General features: G+C 61.5%; 3 protein-coding genes across 3 annotated transcripts in view; 1 reads left to right on the top strand and 2 right to left on the bottom strand.

The window, feature by feature from the left end:
• ZNF484 (zinc finger protein 484) overlaps nt 1-21,538 on the top strand; it is a 214,710-nt gene that overhangs the window by 9,650 nt on the left and 183,522 nt on the right. The gene's annotated exons all lie outside the window — the stretch shown is intronic.
• On the bottom strand, nt 3,591-8,584 carry LOC118923800 (NUT family member 2B-like). The gene is made up of 7 exons (XM_057499379.1): nt 8,557-8,584; nt 7,551-8,268; nt 6,582-6,710; nt 6,096-6,235; nt 5,374-5,669; nt 4,684-4,800; nt 3,591-4,361 (listed from the first exon to the last, which is right to left on the bottom strand). Exons 1-7 carry the CDS (start codon nt 8,582-8,584, stop codon nt 3,591-3,593), a joined length of 2,199 nt encoding a protein of 732 aa, XP_057355362.1.
• On the bottom strand, nt 14,641-19,626 carry LOC130683107 (NUT family member 2B-like). Its single transcript, XM_057499378.1, has 8 exons — nt 19,599-19,626; nt 19,054-19,310; nt 18,593-18,930; nt 17,624-17,752; nt 17,136-17,275; nt 16,414-16,820; nt 15,740-15,850; nt 14,641-15,411 (listed from the first exon to the last, which is right to left on the bottom strand). The coding sequence occupies exons 1-8, from the start codon at nt 19,624-19,626 to the stop codon at nt 14,641-14,643; spliced, it is 2,181 nt and encodes a 726-aa protein (XP_057355361.1).

Raw genomic sequence — 21,538 nt, 5'->3', positions numbered from 1 at the left:
TCAGAGGGATGATGAAGCACAGCATGGTACTGAGACACTCACGAGAGGCAGGCTTCCCTCTTGCTTCCTCCACCAATTGTGGACAAGATTCTCCCTCACGGCTTTCATGTAGGATTTGCTTGTTCTTCTCAGGACCACCGACTGGAAAACCGCACGGTGGAAAAATTATCTCGTCCCAATTCCACACCTCTTTTTATATGACTCCATCAAAAAGCCTAGGCTCCAGAAGCAGATAGAATTGTTAGCCCAAATGTGTTTGAAAACACCAGCCACGCAAGGGGGAGATGACAGTCCTCTGCACTCTGATTTCTGACCATCCCTGCAGGAAGGCCAGGGGCGGGTGTCTTTCGAGAAAACAAAAATCTCCGGACGTGGGTCTCAGGCCTTAGCGGACAGAGGATCTTCCTCCCAGTCAGGGAGGAGCAGCAGAATGGGGAGATCACGTGTGCACACAAGGTTTTAGTGTGGTAGGTGAAGCTGCGGAGTTGACACCCGGTACCCACCTTGCAACAGGCCGGACGGGTGTGTGGAGCTTCTGGGAATGCATTACAAACTCAAGTCCCAAAGTGGCTTCTGCTGCCTGTCTTTTTCATTGCCAGCTCAAGTGCTGCAAAATTCCCTCTGGAAGAGGAGGGGAGTAAAGCTACTCCTACACTGCCTGCTATGCCACTTCAGTTGGCCCCTTGGCCCGTGTGGATCCAGGTCAGAGCGCCATGCTCACGGAGGAGGGTGTGCCCGCCACCCTCCACGCGGAGGCGTGCTCGCCGGGAAACCTGCATGCACTCAGCAGGTGCCGTGAAGGGGACACGTAGTGCAGCAGGCCTGCGGAAGAACCCCGAGTGTTTCCCGGGTGGGTCTAGAGCTCTGAGCCAGGAGTGTTCTCTGAAGAGTTATTTTTACATTTTAGGCACTAGTCCTTTGTGAGACATATGTTTTGCAAATATTTGCTCCCAGTCTGCAACTCGTCTTTCCATCTTGTTAAGGCGATCACTGGCAGAGCAAATGTTTTCACTATCGTTGAGGTCTGGCGGGAAGCTCTGGAGGGCCGCCCCTGGACTCGGGGGCGGGGCGCGAACCTAGGGAGTCAGCGCGCTGCCCGTGAGGCCTGTGAGACAGGACGGCTGCGAGGCAGCCAGCCCGCGGTGCGTGGGCCCGGCCGCCGAGCGCAGGGTGCGGGCTGGGGGTGCGCAGTCCACAGGCGGCGGAAAGGAGGCCCGGCTCCGACGCCCCGGGACCCTGAAGCCGGGTCCTGCCAGCCGCGGATTCCCGCTTCGCCTCGCGCGTCGCGCGCACGCGCGCCACACGCCCAGGGAGCGGGCGGGCTCCGGGCGCGCGGACCAGCGGCTCCAACGGCTCCCAGGATCCCTTGCGGCGGACCGCTCGCGCTGCGCACGAGCGCGCGGGGCGGGGCCAACGGCCGAGCGGCCGGTCGGGGGTCCGCGGCGGCTAGCCCCGCCCAGCGCGGGAGGGGACGTGGCCGCCGCGTCCTCGCTGCCGGGGGTGGGCGGGGACGCTCGGGCGGCTGCCGGCCTCCAGCACCTCGCGGGCTCTCGGCGCCGAGCTGAGGCGGCCCCGGATGATGACTCAGAAATAAAAGGGGTCATAGCAGATAATTATGGACAGCTATGTGCCAACAAATTGGATGACCTGGAAGAAACGGATAAATTCTTAGAAACATAATCCACCAAAACTGAATCAAGCTCAAATAGAAAGTCTGAACACACCAACAACAAATGAGATTGAATCAATTTTTAAAAACCTCCCCAAACAGCAAAGTTCAAGATGGCATGGCTTCACTGGTGAACTCCACCGAACACTTAAAGAGAAATGTAAAAAGTCCTTAAATGGTCCCAAAAAATTGGATAGGAGGGAGCACTTACAAACTCATTTAGATGACCAGCATTACGTGATACTGAAGCTAGACAGGACAATACAATACAATACAGTAAAATTACAGGCCAATATCCCTGATAAGCATAGATGGAAAAATCCTCAACAAAATTGTAGCAAATCAAATTCAACACCACATTAAAAGGATCATACACAATGATCAAGTAAGATTTGTTCCTGGGATATAAGGACAGTTCAACATACCCAAATGAATGTGACACACTGAATTAACAAAAGGAAGGAATAAAATAAGCTATCTCTATCGATGCAGAAATGGGACTTGAGAAAATTCAGCACCCCTTGCACGGTACAAACTCTCAACAAATTGGGTGCAGAAGGAATGTACTTCAACACAATAAAGGCATATATGAAAAACCCACAACAAGCATACTCACTGATGAAAAACTGAAATCTTTTCTTCTAACGTTAGGCAGAAGGCAAAGGTGCCCACCCTCACTGTTTCTATTCAATAGCACCGAAAGGCCCAGTCAGGGGAATTAGGGGAGAAAAAGAAATAAAAGGCATCCAAATCAGAAAAGAAGTAAAACTATCTCTGCTCATGCATGTCACGATCATACATGTAGAAAACCCTGAAGTGTCAACAGCAAAAACTCTTAGAACTCATAAACCAATTTGGCAAACTTGCAGAATACAAAATCAACATATAGAAACCAGTCATGTGTCTAAACAAAAGCACCAAATTACCCTATTCACAGAAGGTCCAGCCCTGGGGGGAGGCGATGGGACAGCAGTGTGGGCATCGTTGAAATGCAAAGGCCCTGAGGCCAGCCTCTCAGGCCACAGCTACATGGGGCCTCCTACCTCAGTGGACGGGACGCTCCTGCACAGAAATCCCCCAGAGAGACGAGGTGCCCCCCCCCGCCCAATCTCCTTTCTGAGTGCCCCGATTCTCCTTCCCAGCCCGATGCCCTCTCTGTGCTGAGGGAAGAGGGACTGTCCACCAGCCCACACATTTCATGCGCCCACCGAGGCCGGAGGATGGGCCTTCCACGTCGGTTGTGGAGCCTGTCCCCTCATGACATGCCTTTCCTCTCTGCTCAGCCCCCCAGGAGACCCTGATGCCTGAGCATCCCCCAGCGCCCCAGCCCGCTTCAGCGAGAAAGGGAGGGCCCCCTCTAGACAACGGCTGTCTGCAGGCTCTGTCCAGAAAGTGGGCTGGTGCTGCAGAGAGCACAGGGCCAAAGCAGCTGCCATCCTTCGAAGTTTGGGGTCCTGTGATGACGCTGTGTCCTGGGGACTCCCAAAAGCGGCCTCCAGGAGGGCAGAGGTGGGGCGGGGGAGGGCTTATGCGGGCGGTGGGCAATCGGGAGCCATCTGGAGAATGCACATGAATGTGGAGGGGGAACGGGGACATCATCGCCTTGGGTCCCGGAGCCCGGGACCTTCCTGCTTTCGGCGCCCCTTCCCGTGGAGAAGCCCAGATGCCACTAGGGGCAGAGACGCCGAGCCTTTCGTGACAAAACAGGCTTTATTTGCATTTGCATACAAGGCCCAAATGGGCTGAACACCCCCACCGCCCCACACCTTTCCCACCACCCTCTTATCCCACCCCCCAACCAGCCACCCCCAGGGGCCCTGCCCTCCCACCTCTCCCACCCCACCCTCCCTGTCCCACAGCAGCCAGGATCAGGACTGGGATGTGGAGGAGCCCGAAGCTGCCCTGGAGGGCCGACTCCTCCCTACTGGCTGCAGGGCCGCTTCCTACCCTTCCCTGTGCCGAAAGGGTCCCCCCTTCTCTTCCGGGGCTGTGAGGGGCAGCCCAGCCCCAGAGCCAAGGCTGGTCCCCCAGCGACCCCGAGGCTGGCCCCTGGCAGGGGTGTCTTCCCAGCAGGGGCTGGGCCTGCACACGGGGCCCGACTGCTGGCCTTGCCAGCTGGAGGGCCAGCGGGGCTGAGGCCCGGCTTCTGGGGAGAGCGGGCCTGGGGTACTCCAGGGCGGAGGAGGTCTGAGCCTGGAGTAGGACTCTGGGGCAGTCCCCAGGATGGCAGTGTGTGCTGAGATGCCAGGAGGAAGGCCAGGCTGGGGAGCTCCTCCTCGCCCTCACTGGGCCTGCCCGTGGGCCCCAGGGGCTCCCGAGCAGGACAGGTCTCTCCCGGAGCAGTGGCGAGCCTGGGCCCCAGGCTGGGCGAAGTGCGGCACCGAGCCTGGGGGGCATGGGGCCGCCAGCCAGCCTTCAGGGGAGGGGGCTCCTGGCGTCCTGGAGAGGCAGCGAAGGCTTCGGGCCTCCACACGCCAGCGTCTCCTCGGCTGTGCGCCTGGCGCTGCCCGCAACCAGACTCTGGTGGGCAGGCTTGGTCGCTGGCCCCTAGCTGGGGGCCATGGCCGTGCCTCTGGGGATCCTGGCCGGCCTCAGACCCAGAAGGCCTTGAGTCCAGTCGGGGTGTGCCGTGACTCGCGGGGGCCTGCACACCCTCCTCCTGCTTCAGTTCCAGGAGTCGCTTCTGCTCCAGCTGCGAGGAGGGAGGGCACCGTGAGGCCGCCCGAGAGGCGGAGGCGGTGCCACGCCAACGACAGCCGCTGCGGCTCTCCTGCCAACCTCACCCCCCAGCTTGGTGCCCCGGCCGGCGTCCTCTCTCTCCTCCCCGGCTCCCCCCATCCTCTCCCTGCCGTACTCCTGCCCGGCCCCCACCCTCAGAGAGGCCCTCCCTGCCACTTCTGCCATGCAACGCAGGGGAACGGTCAGGAAGGAATCCTGTCCTGGGGTCCCCTGCCCTGGCACACCCGGGCTGCCTCTCTCCAGGCTCACCTGTTTCCTTCCCTTTCCCAGCTCACCTGTGCCAAAGACAGTCCTTCCTCCTGCTCCAGCTCCTCAGCGAGGGCCAAGAGATCCAGCTGGGCTTCCGGGCAGGGCAACTCCGCCAGGAAGCGTGGGTGCAGAACTGCGTCCGCCTGGCCCAGAAGGAAGAGGCTGTGAGCATCCTTGGAGGGAATCCCCTGGGCACCCAGAGGACCCAGAGGGCGAGGGAAAAGCAGAGACCAGCCCCAGCCTCCACAACAAGGAGGTGTTGGAAAGACGTGGTCACGGTCCCCGACCACAGGCACACATGCACACGCACAGCATATACACACGTACATGTGTGCATGCCACACACCCCACACGAGACGTGCACGCAAACATATGCACAGCCACACAAGTACATACACAGGTACCTATGCACACACACGCACACACAAGCATGCACACCAACACCCCGCACAACCCTGGCTCACCTGGTTTACCCCTGTACAACACTCAGACACACACATACATTTACACAGATACATATGCACATCCACTGTCACACACACGCACCCGCACACGCATGCACACACACACACACACACACACACACACACACACACACACATCAGAGCTGAGGAATAAGAACAACTTAATTCTAGCTGCCTGGGCACCACCCCGACATGGGTGGTGGGAGTGCCGCTCCCTGAAATCCTGTAGCACCCTGGCCAGGGCCAGCCTACCTTGTTGAGAAAGTCTCCCTGGGCACAAAGCTCATTGATGTAGGTCAGGAGACCCGCGTCTGGATAGACGCCCTCCTCTCCCTGTGGCGGCTTGGAGCTATCCTCCCCACGTTCTTCACCGGGCAGCCCCTGAGTTGGGCCGCTGGGCCCCAGCAGCCCCTCCATGATCTCCAGGCCCTCTGCCACGGCCTCGAGGGGGATCTCCGTCGGCGCCTCGGTGTGCGGGCTCTGCCGGCATCGCGGTGGCTGGGCGTTGGCGGACTGGGCCCCGGCGCTGGCCTTCTCGCGGATGCGTGCTGAGGAGGGTGCAGGGAAGGAGTGTGGGTAGCCTGGCCGCACCTACCCAGCACTGAGCGTGCTCAGGGAGGACGGAGCTCGGGGACATTCCCGTGGGGGGTCATGGCCAGCTGGTCCGCAGGCACCAAGGTGTGGAAGGGGACACAGGGCCTCCGAGGGCTTCATGCTGGGGAGGGAGGCCCGCCCTCCTCCCAGCCCCCTGCCCCTTCCAGCACCCCTTGTGGGTCTCTGATCAGGGCAGAGGGGGGTGGCCATGTCCTAAACCTGGCCCATTCCCGTCGGGACCAAGGGAGACCCCACGCTACTGATGGCATCGAGGTCACTGCCCAATGCGCCCGGGATGAGTAGGACCGTGTTGGGGACCGCAGCCTTCCCAGGCTCCCACTGCCTCTGGCCTTTGGCTCCGGGGGAACACGGTGGCATACCTCGCTTCTGGCCCCGCTCTGGGGCTGAGGGCGCCCGAGGAACAGGCCTGAGGGGTGCTGGATGAGGCACGCCCTGCGCCGCCTTCATCCACTGTGCGTTCTGACATTGCCTCGCCTCCTCGGCCTCGAACTCCATGAACCTGGGGCGAGGGAGGCACGGTCCCTTGAGGAGGAGGCCTCCCGGGCCCAGGCAGAGAAGCAGTCAATGGAGAGGTCAGACGGAGAGGGCATGGGGTGTCATGGCCCCGGCCATGGTGGGGAGGCAGGCTGCCTGGGACACCCGACCCCATGTACAGCCCCAGGGCCAGTGTCTGAACCCCCCCCCAATGTCCTGAGACCTTCATGTCTAGACAGAAAAGGTCAGCGTCTGGACAGGTGGGGCTCTGGGGCAGGGGAAACGAGTAGCCAGCCTCCCAAAGTGGGGGTGGCATGATCCCAGAGGGGTACAGGTCTTCATCCTGCCCTTGGCCCAGGGCCCTGACTCACCTTCCCGCCATCACATAGTAGATGCTGCGCTCTGACTTGCTTAGACAATGCCACTTCTGCACGCCCCGCTGCAGGACCTCCTCCCGGCTCATGGTGGGGTTCCGGCGGGCCAGGGTCCGAAGCACTGGGCTGTAATTCGCCCACTGGGGTCAGTCACCATCTGCAGCCCGGAACCTGCCCACCCCACCTCACACTGTGGAGCCCGCATCCCCAGCACGGAGGACTAAGCCCAGGAGGAGACCGGCAGGGTCTCGGCGGTAGAGGCCAGCCTTCCGGGCCACTGTGGTGCCGCCTGACTCCACAAGCCTCCACCACGGACTGCGGCCGCCCGTGCCCTCACACCGCAGCTGCCCACTGTGGCCTGGAGAGCTGGGCTGCTCCTCAAATTGGCATTTTCCGGCTAACAACGACAGGCATCAAATGGGCGAGCACAGGACACGCCATCAGACACCCTGCCTGGACAGCCCAAGGCGCGGGCTCTGCAGGCCTCGGAATGCAGTGGAGTGGCCAGTTAGGAGGAGCCTGGCCATGGTGGGGCTTCCCCGCCCTGGGCTCCGAGTGTGCTGCCCCACCCGCCCCAGTCCCCCCTGCCTCTCCTGGCCTGGACCCTGCACCCAGGAGGGCAGTTGGGCGGAGAGCTGTCTCCTGGGCCCTGGGGTCCCCCGCCTCCCTGAGGGGATGCCCAGGTATCATCCCCTCAGCCCGGTGTTAAAACGGGCAGAACCCTGAGACCGCAGCCTCCAACCCTGGGCCTGCCGGCCAGGGGCCCCACTGTGAGCCCGCAGCGAACCTGTGGTGAGCATTGCAGCCAGAGGCCGGCTGGCTCACAGGGACCGCCCGCGAGATGCGGCCTAAAGGATGTCACCACCAGAAGTGACCGCCTCCCGACAACCAGCCCGGTCAGAGCGAGGGCGACACCGCCCTTGATCCAGGCTGGACACCGTGGCTTCCCCGTTGGACGACACTCACATGAGGAAGCAGGAGAGTGCCTCCGCATCGGGACTCTGGGGCAGGTGCCTGCGGGCCAGGGGCTTGCAGTGCTGCCAGCGCCGGAACTTTTCGTTCACGCTGGTGCGGTGGCAGGTGTTCCCGGGCGAGGCGGTGGGCTGCGAGCAGGCCGGGCCGCTGTTCCTAGCGGCCCCAGGTGGACGAGGACTGGCCAATGCTGGGAGCCCACCAGAGGCCAGCTGGGCAGCTGGCACTGCAGCTCGAGGTGGACGGTGCAGGGACCAGCCTTCATCGCTAGCCTGGGTGCTCCAGGCAGGAGGGGCGGGCAGGATGGTCTTCACTCCCGAGGCCGCCAGGAACTGGGGCACAGGACACACAGCACCCCCACAGAGGGCCCCAGGAGTGTTCCCATGGAGAGGGGCCTGAGTCACGACAAAGGTCTGAGGCTGGGGAGCCTGCACGGGCCTCTGTTCCGGCCAGACGTGCACAGTGACGTTGCAGGCCCCGGGCCAGCCTGGGCCACAGCTGGCCTGTGCTGCCACCAACGGCGTGCTGGGAAGAGTCGGCAGCACCAGGGTGCTTCCTGGGGGCAACACTGGGCCCAGGATGTTCGGTGGGTGCTGCTGCCAGGGGGCCCAGTGTGGCGGGCCGAGGACGGGAGGGGCTGACGGCATCACTGTGAAAGATGACACGAAGGTGCCAAGGTTGACGGTCCCCTGCGGGCCCGGCACTGGAAACGCTGTCAAGACAGGAGAGGTGCTGAGAGAATCTGTCCTGGGAAGGGTGCCCGGGACTCAGGGGCCGGTGTGCTGGTGGAACCGGGCAGGGCACAGCTGTCCGCAGGGGACAGTCAGGCCCCGACCAGCTGAGACCGTTCCCCTGGAAATGTCTGCCCCACCCGGGCCCCCGGCCCACTCTGCCAAGAAGAGACCTCCCAGCAGGTGCTGTGTTTGTGCCACCAGGCCCTGGCCTCATGGCTGTCTGCACACAAGACTTGCAGACACCTGCCTGCGGGGACGACCCCGACCACAGTCCGTGAGCCGCAGGGCACTCATCCCCCGGGTATGGTCCGGGACCTGGGGCCTTGAGACCCGGCAGTGTCTAAAACACCGGGGCCCACGCCCCTCTGCTTTGCGGTGCCCGTGCCCACGTAAATCCCTCTCTTTCTTGCCTGACACAGCACACCAACGCACTTGAAATGTCCCTCTGCGCGGGAAAGGCCCCGGGACCCTGACTGACATAACCCATCCAGAACCACCCACAGCACACCCTTAACATGGGCCAGGGTCCCTGCCACCGCTCAGGAGCTCCATTCCCAGGAGAGGGTCAGTGGAGGAGGTCTCGTGTGCCCTGAATTCTGTCACTCGACAACCAGTGTGGCCTGCAGAGCCTGGGAAAGGGCTGGGAATGGAGAGCAGAGGGCAGTCAGGGGAGGATCCCTCCGCTTTGGAAAGGAATCAGCACGTGTAGATGTCCCACGGGACAGGCAACCATACTCCACGTCCACTATCATCCCTGGGTTAGTGCCTCGCACACAAGCAAACGCCTCATCTCAAAGGTGAAACGCAAAGCTCAAGTTTGTGAGACACTGGACAGGAGGAAGTGGCTCTGCAGAACTGAGTCTCCTCACAGGGAGAAGGATTCAGGATGACTCAGGAACCCAAGCCCTATCCTGCTGGCGTCACCCAGCTGCCCTGTCCCCGGTGAGCCCAACAACAGCCCACTGCCCAGAGGAGAAGAGCTCTGGCTGGAGGGAGGGTGGCAGGTCTGGGCTCCGGCAGCCAGGGGACGCTGTGGACTTGCTCGTGGAGAGGACACGTGCCTGCAGACTTGGCCACAGATAGGGCCCCTGGACAATTTTCTGGCTCAGGCCAAGTCTGTCTACCTCTCCTAGCGCACTGTGGGGTCTGGTAAAGTGCAGTTCAGATCCCTTGGGATGACATCGTGGGGCCAGCCCTGTGCCCAGGAGGGTGACTCAGGGCCGGGCTTTCCCGGGACCACCCCCCTCCGTGCCACCACCACAGCCTCCCCAAACGCAGGGTCCACGGCGCGTCTCCTTTCTAGAAAGCAGCAGCGTGTGGGCGGCAGTCCCTTCTCCCTGCTCAGGGCGCTTCCCTTGTGTCACCTGACCCACCTCCAGAAGCCACCTCCCCAGGGCTACCTCAGCTTTCCAGAGGCCTCCCCGCACCTCCCAGGTGAGATACCCTGGGGCCCAGAGCTCTCTCCCCCCTTGACGGTCTAACCACTGTGCCCGGATAACAGTCACATTTGAATCCCAGGGACCGGTGGGCGGTGGCCCCTGAAACACTGCCACCCAGCCTTCAGGCCTTACCTCCTCCTGAAGTCATCCCCACAGGCTGAGATCCGACCGCAGCTGCTTGGCCGTTCCACCTGGGGAACCGAGTCCAGGACCAGAGAGCAGCCTCCTCCACCAACTGCTCAGGATCCCACTCAGGCAGGGCAAGTTTGAATGTAAACAGGCCTAGAATGTAGGGGCCCAAGACACTCTGCAGTGGGGGAGGGGCAGAGGGCAGGCGGGCTGGGGGCACGAGGGAGGGGGAGACATTCCACGGGCACTCTGGCAGGTGGGCAAGAGCACAGGTGCTCTTCCAGCTTACAGCGCCACACCCTCGGTGGGTGCCTCTCTTGGCCGCTTACAAATCGTTTTTCGGGCTCACAGCACCAAGGTCCTAGCTGATGTTCCTGCTACTTTCATTCCGTGACCATCGACCTAGTGTGCGGCCGGGGCCCCACTGCTTCCTACTGCCCGTCACTGACTTCCACAGAGGCTAGGCTTTCTGAACCCATGGGAACAGGTGCTCTGATGAGCACGCAGGTACTCATGGCCACGGGCAGCCCTGCGTTTGAAATGGGGATGTCCGTGCAGCCGCGAGCCTGTTCGGGGCACTGTGCCCGTCGCGCTTCAGGAAGCAGCCCGTGCGTCCCCAGGGCTGTGTGTGGAGGCCCTGCAGACCCCAGCCAGGCCCCCGTTGCTGGAAAGCCCCAGCCCATCAAAGAAAGGCCCTGCAGACTCCACGTCCAAGACCAGAAATTCCTCCTTTGCGTTTCTTGGAACATCACCCTCCTGCTAAATATGTATGTTTACCTTTTTAATGGTTTTAATGTACTATCTCACACAAGTAAGACCTTCGCATGATCCACAGTCCACTGTAAACACGGAAAGTACAGTGGCGAGTCCTCCTCCCGCCTCTTTCCCAGCAGCCCAGATCGCTGTCCACCGGGAACCGGTGTCATCTGATTGTGCAGATCTTCTCAGACATGTGCTATGTGGCCAAAGGCAAATGCATTCTCTTCTTATTTTTTAAATGCTTTCAGTTTTCTCTTCTGGTGAAAATTCATTTATGTTCTGATATATTTGCAGATATTTACAGCCTTGCAAGCAAGCCACAGTGAGCTTTACTTAACAGAACTCCTGCTGGGGATTGAGAAAAGAACAACTTGCAGACATCTCCCAGGACTTGGGTTTTTATCATGGGAAACCTTAGATGATTTTCACCAAGGAACTTCATATTCAGAGGGATGATGAAGCACAGCATGGTACTGAGACACTCACGAGAGGCAGGCTTCCCTCTTGCTTCCTCCACCAATTGTGGACAAGATTCTCCCTCACGGCTTTCATGTAGGATTTGCTTGTTCTTCTCAGGACCACCGACTGGAAAACCGCACGGTGGAAAAATTATCTCGTCCTAATTCCACACCTCTTTTTATATGACTCCATCAAAAAGCCTAGGCTCCAGAAGCAGATAGAATTGTTAGCCCAAATGTGTTTGAAAACACCAGCCACGCAAGGGGGAGATGACAGTCCTCTGCACTCTGATTTCTGACCATCCCTGCAGGAAGGCCAGGGGCGGGTGTCTTTCGAGAAAACAAAAATCTCCGGACGTGGGTCTCAGGCCTTAGCGGACAGAGGATCTTCCTCCCAGTCAGGGAGGAGCAGCAGAATGGGGAGATCACGTGTGCACACAAGGTTTTAGTGTGGTAGGTGAAGCTGTGGAGTTGACACCCGGTACCCACCTTGCAACAGGCCGGACGGGTGTGTGGAGCTTCTGGGAATGCATTACAAACTCAAGTCCCAAAGTGGCTTCTGCTGCCTGTCTTTTTCATTGCCAGCTCAAGTGCTGCAAAATTCCCTCTGGAAGAGGAGGGGAGTAAAGCTACTCCTACACTGCCTGCTATGCCACTTCAGTTGGCCCCTTGGCCCGTGTGGATCCAGGTCAGAGCGCCATGCTCACGGAGGAGGGTGTGCCCGCCACCCTCCACGCGGAGGCGTGCTCGCCGGGAAACCTGCATGCACTCAGCAGGTGCCGTGAAGGGGACACGAAGTGCAGCAGGCCTGCGGAAGAACCCCGAGTGTTTAGAGCTCTGAGCCAGGAGTGTTCTCTGAAGAGTTATTTTTACATTTTAGGCACTAGTCCATTGTGAGACGTATGTTTTGCAAATATTTGCTCCCAGTCTGCAACTCGTCTTTCCATCTTGTTAAGGCGATCACTGGCAGAGCAAATGTTTTCACTATCGTTGAGGTCTGGCGGGAAGCTCTGGAGGGCCGCCCCTGGACTCGGGGGCGGGGCGCGAACCTAGAGAGTCAGCGCGCTGCCCGTGAGGCCTGTGAGACAGGACGGCTGCGAGGCAGCCAGCCCGCGGTGCGTGGGCCCGGCCGCCGAGCGCAGGGTGCGGGCTGGGGGTGCGCAGTCCACAGGCGGCGGAAAGGAGGCCCGGCTCCGACGCCCCGGGACCCTGAAGCCGGGTCCTGCCAGCCGCGGATTCCCGCTTCGCCTCGCGCGTCGCGCGCACGCGCGCCACACGCCCAGGGAGCGGGCGGGCTCCGGGCGCGCGGACCAGCGGCTCCAACGGCTCCCAGGATCCCTTGCGGCGGACCGCTCGCGCTGCGCACGAGCGCGCGGGGCGGGGCCAACGGCCGAGCGGCCGGTCGGGGGTCCGCGGCGGCTAGCCCCGCCCAGCGCGGGAGGGGACGTGGCCGCCGCGTCCTCGCTGCCGGGGGTGGGCGGGGACGCACGGGCGGCTGCCGGCCTCCAGCACCTCGCGGGCTCTCGGCGCCGAGCTGAGGCGGCCCCGGATGATGACTCAGAAATAAAAGGGGTCATAGCAGATAATTATGGACAGCTATGTGCCAACAAATTGGATGACCTGGAAGAAACGGATAAATTCTTAGAAACATAATCCACAAAAACTGAATCAAGCTCAAATAGAAAGTCTGAACACACCAACAACAAATGAGATTGAATCAATTTTTAAAAACCTCCCCAAACAGCAAAGTTCAAGATGGCATGGCTTCACTGGTGAACTCCACCGAACACTTAAAGAGAAATGTAAAAAGTCCTTAAATGGTCCCAAAAAATTGGATAGGAGGGAGCACTTACAAACTCATTTAGATGACCAGCATTACGTGATACTGAAGCTAGACAGGACAATACAATACAATACAGTAAAATTACAGGCCAATATCCCTGATAAGCATAGATGGAAAAATCCTCAACAAAATTGTAGCAAATCAAATTCAACACCACATTAAAAGGATCATACACAATGATCAAGTAAGATTTGTTCCTGGGATATAAGGACAGTTCAACATACCCAAATGAATGTGACACACTGAATTAACAAAAGGAAGGAATAAAATAAGCTATCTCTATCGATGCAGAAATGGGACTTGAGAAAATTCAGCACCCCTTGCACGGTACAAACTCTCAACAAATTGGGTGTAGAAGGAATGTACTTCAACACAATAAAGGCATATATGAAAAACCCACAACAAGCATACTCACTGATGAAAAACTGAAATCTTTTCTTCTAACGTTAGGCAGAAGGCAAAGGTGCCCACCCTCACTGTTTCTATTCAATAGCACCGAAAGGCCCAGTCAGGGGAATTAGGGGAGAAAAAGAAATAAAAGGCATCCAAATCAGAAAAGAAGTAAAACTATCTCTGCTCATGCATGTCACGATCATACATGTAGAAAACCCTGAAGTGTCAACAGCAAAAACTCTTAGAACTCATAAACCAATTTGGCAAACTTGCAGAATACAAAATCAACATATAGAAACCAGTCATGTGTCTAAACAAAAGCACCAAATTACCCTATTCACAGAAGGTCCAGCCCTGGGGGGAGGCGATGGGACAGCAGTGTGGGCATCGTTGAAATGCAAAGGCCCTGAGGCCAGCCTCTCAGGCCACAGCTACATGGGGCCTCCTACCTCAGTGGACGGGACGCTCCTGCACAGAAATCCCCCAGAGAGACGAGGTGCCCCCCCCCCCGCCCAATCTCCTTTCTGAGTGCCCCGATTCTCCTTCCCAGCCCGATGCCCTCTCTGTGCTGAGGGAAGAGGGACTGTCCACCAGCCCACACATTTCATGCGCCCACCGAGGCCGGAGGATGGGCCTTCCACGTCGGTTGTGGAGCCTGTCCCCTCATGACATGCCTTTCCTCTCTGCTCAGCCCCCCAGGAGACCCTGATGCCTGAGCATCCCCCAGCGCCCCAGCCCGCTTCAGCGAGAAAGGGAGGGCCCCCTCTAGACAACGGCTGTCTGCAGGCTCTGTCCAGAAAGTGGGCTGGTGCTGCAGAGAGCACAGGGCCAAAGCAGCTGCCATCCTTCGAAGTTTGGGGTCCTGTGATGACGCTGTGTCCTGGGGACTCCCAAAAGCGGCCTCCAGGAGGGCAGAGGTGGGGCGGGGGAGGGCTTATGCGGGCGGTGGGCAATCGGGAGCCATCTGGAGAATGCACATGAATGTGGAGGGGGAACGGGGACATCATCGCCTTGGGTCCCGGAGCCCGGGACCTTCCTGCTTTCGGCGCCCCTTCCCGTGGAGAAGCCCAGATGCCACTAGGGGCAGAGACGCCGAGCCTTTCGTGACAAAACAGGCTTTATTTGCATTTGCATACAAGGCCCAAATGGGCTGAACACCCCCACCGCCCCACACCTTTCCCACCACCCTCTTATCCCACCCCCCAACCAGCCACCCCCAGGGGCCCTGCCCTCCCACCTCTCCCACCCCACCCTCCCTGTCCCACAGCAGCCAGGATCAGGACTGGGATGTGGAGGAGCCCGAAGCTGCCCTGGAGGGCCGACTCCTCCCTACTGGCTGCAGGGCCGCTTCCTACCCTTCCCTGTGCCGAAAGGGTCCCCCCTTCTCTTCCGGGGCTGTGAGGGGCAGCCCAGCCCCAGAGCCAAGGCTGGTCCCCCAGCGACCCCGAGGCTGGCCCCTGGCAGGGGTGTCTTCCCAGCAGGGGCTGGGCCTGCACACGGGGCCCGACTGCTGGCCTTGCCAGCTGGAGGGCCAGCGGGGCTGAGGCCCGGCTTCTGGGGAGAGCGGGCCTGGGGTACTCCAGGGCGGAGGAGGTCTGAGCCTGGAGTAGGACTCTGGGGCAGTCCCCAGGATGGCAGTGTGTGCTGAGATGCCAGGAGGAAGGCCAGGCTGGGGAGCTCCTCCTCGCCCTCACTGGGCCTGCCCGTGGGCCCCAGGGGCTCCCGAGCAGGACAGGTCTCTCCCGGAGCAGTGGCGAGCCTGGGCCCCAGGCTGGGCGAAGTGCGGCACCGAGCCTGGGGGGCATGGGGCCGCCAGCCAGCCTTCAGGGGAGGGGGCTCCTGGCGTCCTGGAGAGGCAGCGAAGGCTTCGGGCCTCCACACGCCAGCGTCTCCTCGGCTGTGCGCCTGGCGCTGCCCGCAACCAGACTCTGGTGGGCAGGCTTGGTCGCTGGCCCCTAGCTGGGGGCCGTGGCCGTGCCTCTGGGGATCCTGGCCAGCCTCAGACCCAGAAGGCCTTGAGTCCAGTCGGGGTGTGCCGTGACTCGCGGGGGCCTGCACACCCTCCTCCTGCTTCAGTTCCAGGAGTCGCTTCTGCTCCAGCTGCGAGGAGGGAGGGCACCGTGAGGCCGCCCGAGAGGCGGAGGCGGTGCCACGCCAACGACAGCCGCTGCGGCTCTCCTGCCAACCTCACCCCCCAGCTTGGTGCCCCGGCCGGCGTCCTCTCTCTCCTCCCCGGCTCCCCCCATCCTCTCCCTGCCGTACTCCTGCCCGGCCCCCACCCTCAGAGAGGCCCTCCCTGCCACTTCTGCCATGCAACGCAGGGGAACGGTCAGGAAGGAATCCTGTCCTGGGGTCCCCTGCCCTGGCACACCCGGGCTGCCTCTCTCCAGGCTCACCTGTTTCCTTCCCTTTCCCAGCTCACCTGTGCCAAAGACAGTCCTTCCTCCTGCTCCAGCTCCTCAGCGAGGGCCAAGAGATCCAGCTGGGCTTCCGGGCAGGGCAACTCCGCCAGGAAGCGTGGGTGCAGAACTGCGTCCGCCTGGCCCAGAAGGAAGAGGCTGTGAGCATCCTTGGAGGGAATCCCCTGGGCACCCAGAGGACCCAGAGGGCGAGGGAAAAGCAGAGACCAGCCCCAGCCTCCACAACAAGGAGGTGTTGGAAAGACGTGGTCACGGTCCCCGACCACAGGCACACATGCACACGCACAGCATATACACACGTACATGTGTGCATGCCACACACCCCACACGAGACGTGCACGCAAACATATGCACAGCCACACAAGTACATACACAGGTACCTATGCACACACACGCACACACAAGCATGCACACCAACACCCCGCACAACCCTGGCTCACCTGGTTTACCCCTGTACAACACTCAGACACACACATACATTTACACAGATACATATGCACATCCACTGTCACACACACGCACCCGCACACGCATGCACACACACACACACACACACACACACACACATCAGAGCTGAGGAATAAGAACAACTTAATTCCAGCTGCCTGGGCACCACCCCGACATGGGTGGTGGGAGTGCCGCTCCCTGAAATCCTGTAGCACCCTGGCCAGGGCCAGCCTACCTTGTTGAGAAAGTCTCCCTGGGCACAAAGCTCATTGATGTAGGTCAGGAGACCCGCGTCTGGATAGACGCCCTCCTCTCCCTGTGGCGGCTTGGAGCTATCCTCCCCACGTTCTTCACCGGGCAGCCCCTGAGTTGGGCCGCTGGGCCCCAGCAGCCCCTCCATGATCTCCAGGCCCTCTGCCACGGCCTCGAGGGGGATCTCCGTCGGCGCCTCGGTGTGCGGGCTCTGCCGGCATCGCGGTGGCTGGGCGTTGGCGGACTGGGCCCCGGCGCTGGCCTTCTCGCGGATGCGTGCTGAGGAGGGTGCAGGGAAGGAGTGTGGGTAGCCTGGCCGCACCTCCCCAGCACTGAGCGTGCTCAGGGAGGACGGAGCTCGGGGACATTCCCGTGGGGGGTCATGGCCAGCTGGTCCGCAGGCACCAAGGTGTGGAAGGGGACACAGGGCCTCCGAGGGCTTCATGCTGGGGAGGGAGGCCCGCCCTCCTCCCAGCCCCCTGCCCCTTCCAGCACCCCTTGTGGGTCTCTGATCAGGGCAGAGGGGGGTGGCCATGTCCTAAACCTGGCCCATTCCCGTCGGGACCAAGGGAGACCCCACGCTACTGATGGCATCGAGGTCACTGCCCAATGCGCCCGGGATGAGTAGGACCGTGTTGGGGACCGCAGCCTTCCCAGGCTCCCACTGCCTCTGGCCTTTGGCTCCGGGGGAACACGGTGGCATACCTCGCTTCTGGCCCCGCTCTGGGGCTGAGGGCGCCCGAGGAACAGGCCTGAGGGGTGCTGGATGAGGCACGCCCTGCGCCGCCTTCATCCACTGTGCGTTCTGACATTGCCTCGCCTCCTCGGCCTCGAACTCCATGAACCTGGGGCGAGGGAGGCACGGTCCCTTGAGGAGGAGGCCTCCCGGGCCCAGGCAGAGAAGCAGTCAATGGAGAGGTCAGACGGAGAGGGCATGGGGTGTCATGGCCCCGGCCATGGTGGGGAGGCAGGCTGCCTGGGACACCCGACCCCATGTACAGCCCCAGGGCCAGTGTCTGAACCCCCCCCCCCAATGTCCTGAGACCTTCATGTCAAGACAGAAAAGGTCAGCGTCTGGACAGGTGGGGCTCTGGGGCAGGGGAAACGAGTAGCCAGCCTCCCAAAGTGGGGGGGGCATGATCCCAGAGGGGTACAGGTCTTCATCCTGCCCTTGGCCCAGGGCCCTGACTCACCTTCCCGCCATCACATAGTAGATGCTGCGCTCTGACTTGCTTAGACAATGCCACTTCTGCACGCCCCGCTGCAGGACCTCCTCCCGGGTCATGGTGGGGTTCCGGCGGGCCAGGGTCCGAAGCACTGGGCTGTAATTCGCCCACTGGGGTCAGTCACCATCTGCAGCCCGGAACCTGCCCACCCCACCTCACACTGTGGAGCCCGCATCCCCAGCACGGAGGACTAAGCCCAGGAGGAGACCGGCAGGGTCTCGGCGGTAGAGGCCAGCCTTCCGGGCCACTGTGGTGCCGCCTGACTCCACAAGGCTCCGCCACGGACTGCGGCCGCCCGTGCCCTCACACCGCAGCTGCCCACTGTGGCCTGGAGAGCTGGGCTGCTCCTCAAATTGGCATTTTCCGGCTAACAACGACAGGCATCAAATGGGCGAGCACAGGCCACGCCATCAGACACCCTGCCTGGACAGCCCAAGGCGCGGGCTCTGCAGGCCTCGGAATGCAGTGGAGTGGCCAGTCAGGAGGCGCCCGGCCATGGTGGGGCTTCCCCGCCCTGGGCTCCGAGTGTGCCGCCCCACCCGCCCCAGTCCCCCCTGCCTCTCCTGGCCTGGACCCTGCACCCAGGAGGGCAGTTGGGCAGAGAGCTGTCTCCTGGGCCCTGGGGTCCCCCGCCTCCCTGAGGGGATGCCCAGGTATCATCCCCTCAGCCCGGTGTTAAAACGGGCAGAACCCTGAGACCGCAGCCTCCAACCCTGGGCCTGCCGGCCAGGGGCCCCACTGTGAGCCCGCAGCGAACCTGTGGTGAGCATTGCAGCCAGAGGCCGGCTGGCTCACAGGGACCGCCCGCGAGATGCGGCCTAAAGGATGTCACCACCAGAAGTGACCGCCTCCCGACAACCAGCCCGGTCAGAGCGAGGGCGACACCGCCCTTGATCCAGGCTGGACACCGTGGCTTCCCCGTTGGACGACACTCACATGAGGAAGCAGGAGAGTGCCTCCGCATCGGGACTCTGGGGCAGGTGCCTGCGGGCCAGGGGCTTGCAGTGCTGCCAGCGCCGGAACTTTTCTTTCACGCTGGTGCGGTGGCAGGTGTTCCCGGGCGAGGCGGTGGGCTGCGAGCAGGCCGGGCCGCTGTTCCTAGCGGCCCCAGGTGGACGAGGACTGGCCAATGCTGGGAGCCCACCAGAGGCCAGCTGGGCAGCTGGCACTGCAGCTCGAGGTGGACGGTGCAGGGACCAGCCTTCATCGCTAGCCTGGGTGCTCCAGGCAGGAGGGGCGGGCAGGATGGTCTTCACTCCCGAGGCCGCCAGGAACTGGGGCACAGGACACACAGCACCCCCACAGAGGGCCCCAGGAGTGCTCCCATGGAGAGGGGCCTGAGTCACGACAAAGGTCTGAGGCTGGGGAGCCTGCACGGGCCTCTGTTCCGGCCAGACGTGCACAGTGACGTTGCAGGCCCCGGGCCAGCCTGGGCCACAGCTGGCCTGTGCTGCCACCAACGGCGTGCTGGGAAGAGTCGGCAGCACCAGGGTGCTTCCTGAGGGCAACACTGGGCCCAGGATGTTCGGTGGGTGCTGCTGCCAGGGGGCCCAGTGTGGCGGGCCGAGGACGGGAGGGGCTGACGGCATCACTGTGAAAGATGACACGAAGGTGCCAAGGTTGACGGTCCCCTGCGGGCCCGGCACTGGAAACGCTGTCAAGACAGGAGAGGTGCTGAGAGAATCTGTCCTGGGAAGGGTGCCCGGGACTCAGGGGCCGGTGTGCTGGTGGAACCGGGCAGGGCACAGCTGTCCGCAGGGGACAGTCAGGCCCCGACCAGCTGAGACCGTTCCCCTGGAAATGTCTGCCCCACCCGGGCCCCCGGCCCACTCTGCCAAGAAGAGACCTCCCAGCAGGTGCTGTGTTTGTGCCACCAGGCCCTGGCCTCATGGCTGTCTGCACACAAGACTTGCAGACACCTGCCTGCGGGGACGACCCCGACCACAGTCCGTGAGCCGCAGGGCACTCATCCCCCGGGTATGGTCCGGGACCTGGGGCCTTGAGACCCGGCAGTGTCTAAAACACCGGGGCCCACGCCCCTCTGCTTTGCGGTGCCCGTGCCCACGTAAATCCCTCTCTTTCTTGCCTGACACAGCACACCAACGCACTTGAAATGTCCCTCTGCGCGGGAAAGGCCCCGGGACCCTGACTGACATAACCCATCCAGAACCACCCACAGCACACCCTTAACATGGGCCAGGGTCCCTGCCACCGCTCAGGAGCTCCATTCCCAGGAGAGGGTCAGTGGAGGAGGTCTCGTGTGCCCTGAATTCTGTCACTCGACAACCAGTGTGGCCTGCAGAGCCTGGGAAAGGGCTGGCAATGGAGAGCAGAGGGCAGTCAGGGGAGGATCCCTCCGCTTTGGAAAGGAATCAGCACGTGTAGATGTCCCACGGGACAGGCAACCATACTCCACGTCCACTATCATCCCTGGGTTAGTGCCTCGCACACAAGCAAACGCCTCATCTCAAAGGTGAAACGCAAAGCTCAAGTTTGTGAGACACTGGACAGGAGGAAGTGGCTCTGCAGAACTGAGTCTCCTCACAGGGAGAAGGATTCAGGATGACTCAGGAACCCAAGCCCTATCCTGCTGGCGTCACCCGGCTGCCCTGTCCCCGGTGAGCCCAACAACAGCCCACTGCCCAGAGGAGAAGAGCTCTGGCTGGAGGGAGGGTGGCAGGTCTGGGCTCCGGCAGCCAGGGGACGCTGTGGACTTGCTCGTGGAGAGGACACGTGCCTGCAGACTTGGCCACAGATAGGGCCCCTGGACAATTTTCTGGCTCAGGCCAAGTCTGTCTACCTCTCCTAGCGCACTGTGGGGTCTGGTAAAGTGCAGTTCAGATCCCTTGGGATGACATCGTGGGGCCAGCCCTGTGCCCAGGAGGGTGACTCAGGGCCGGGCTTTCCCGGGACCACCCCCCTCCGTGCCACCACCACAGCCTCCCCAAACGCAGGGTCCACGGCGCGTCTCCTTTCTAGAAAGCAGCAGCGTGTGGGCGGCAGTCCCTTCTCCCTGCTCAGGGCGCTTCCCTTGTGTCACCTGACCCACCTCCAGAAGCCACCTCCCCAGGGCTACCTCAGCTTTCCAGAGGCCTCCCCGCACCTCCCAGGTGAGATACCCTGGGGCCCAGAGCTCTCTCCCCCCTTGACGGTCTAACCACTGTGCCCGGATAACAGTCACATTTGAATCCCAGGGACCGGTGGGCGGTGGCCCCTGAAACACTGCCACCCAGCCTTCAGGCCTTACCTCCTCCTGAAGTCATCCCCACAGGCTGAGATCCGACCGCAGCTGCTTGGCCGTTCCACCTGGGGAACCGAGTCCAGGACCAGAGAGCAGCCTCCTCCACCAACTGCTCAGGATCCCACTCAGGCAGGGCAAGTTTGAATGTAAACAGGCCTAGAATGTAGGGGCCCAAGACACTCTGCAGTGGGGGAGGGGCAGAGGGCAGGCGGGCTGGGGGCACGAGGGAGGGGGAGACATTCCACGGGCACTCTGGCAGGTGGGCAAGAGCACAGGTGCTCTTCCAGCTTACAGCGCCACACCCTCGGTGGGTGCCTCTCTTGGCCGCTTACAAATCGTTTTTCGGGCTCACAGCACCAAGGTCCTAGCTGATGTTCCTGCTACTTTCATTCCGTGACCATCGACCTAGTGTGCGGCCGGGGCCCCACTGCTTCCTACTGCCCGTCACTGACTTCCACAGAGGCTAGGCTTTCTGAACCCATGGGAACAGGTGCTCTGATGAGCACGCAGGTACTCATGGCCACGGGCAGCCCTGCGTTTGAAATGGGGATGTCCGTGCAGCCGCGAGCCTGTTCGGGGCACTGTGCCCGTCGCGCTTCAGGAAGCAGCCCGTGCGTCCCCAGGGCTGTGTGTGGAGGCCC

The sequence above is a fragment of the Manis pentadactyla genome, chromosome 3, assembly GCF_030020395.1.
Source record: "Manis pentadactyla isolate mManPen7 chromosome 3, mManPen7.hap1, whole genome shotgun sequence".
Taxonomy (NCBI): domain Eukaryota; kingdom Metazoa; phylum Chordata; class Mammalia; order Pholidota; family Manidae; genus Manis; species Manis pentadactyla.
This window is presented reverse-complemented; position numbering and strand designations above follow the sequence as displayed.

Excerpts from the sequence above, each read along its gene's own strand:
- LOC118923800 (XM_057499379.1), bottom strand. The coding sequence starts at position 8,584 with ATGAGTGCCCTGCGGCTCACGGACTGTG. Across the intron at positions 8,269-8,556 it reads CCTGCGGCTCACGGACTGTG|CGTTTCCAGTGCCGGGCCCG; the intron begins GTCGGGGTCGTC and ends CTGTCTTGACAG. Across the intron at positions 6,711-7,550 it reads GCACTCTCCTGCTTCCTCAT|CCCAGTGCTTCGGACCCTGG; the intron begins GTGAGTGTCGTC and ends GGCGAATTACAG.
- LOC130683107 (XM_057499378.1), bottom strand. The coding sequence starts at position 19,626 with ATGAGTGCCCTGCGGCTCACGGACTGTG. Across the intron at positions 17,276-17,623 it reads TACTATGTGATGGCGGGAAG|GTTCATGGAGTTCGAGGCCG; the intron begins GTGAGTCAGGGC and ends CCCTCGCCCCAG. Across the intron at positions 15,851-16,413 it reads AGGGAGACTTTCTCAACAAG|GCGGACGCAGTTCTGCACCC; the intron begins GTAGGCTGGCCC and ends CTTCTGGGCCAG.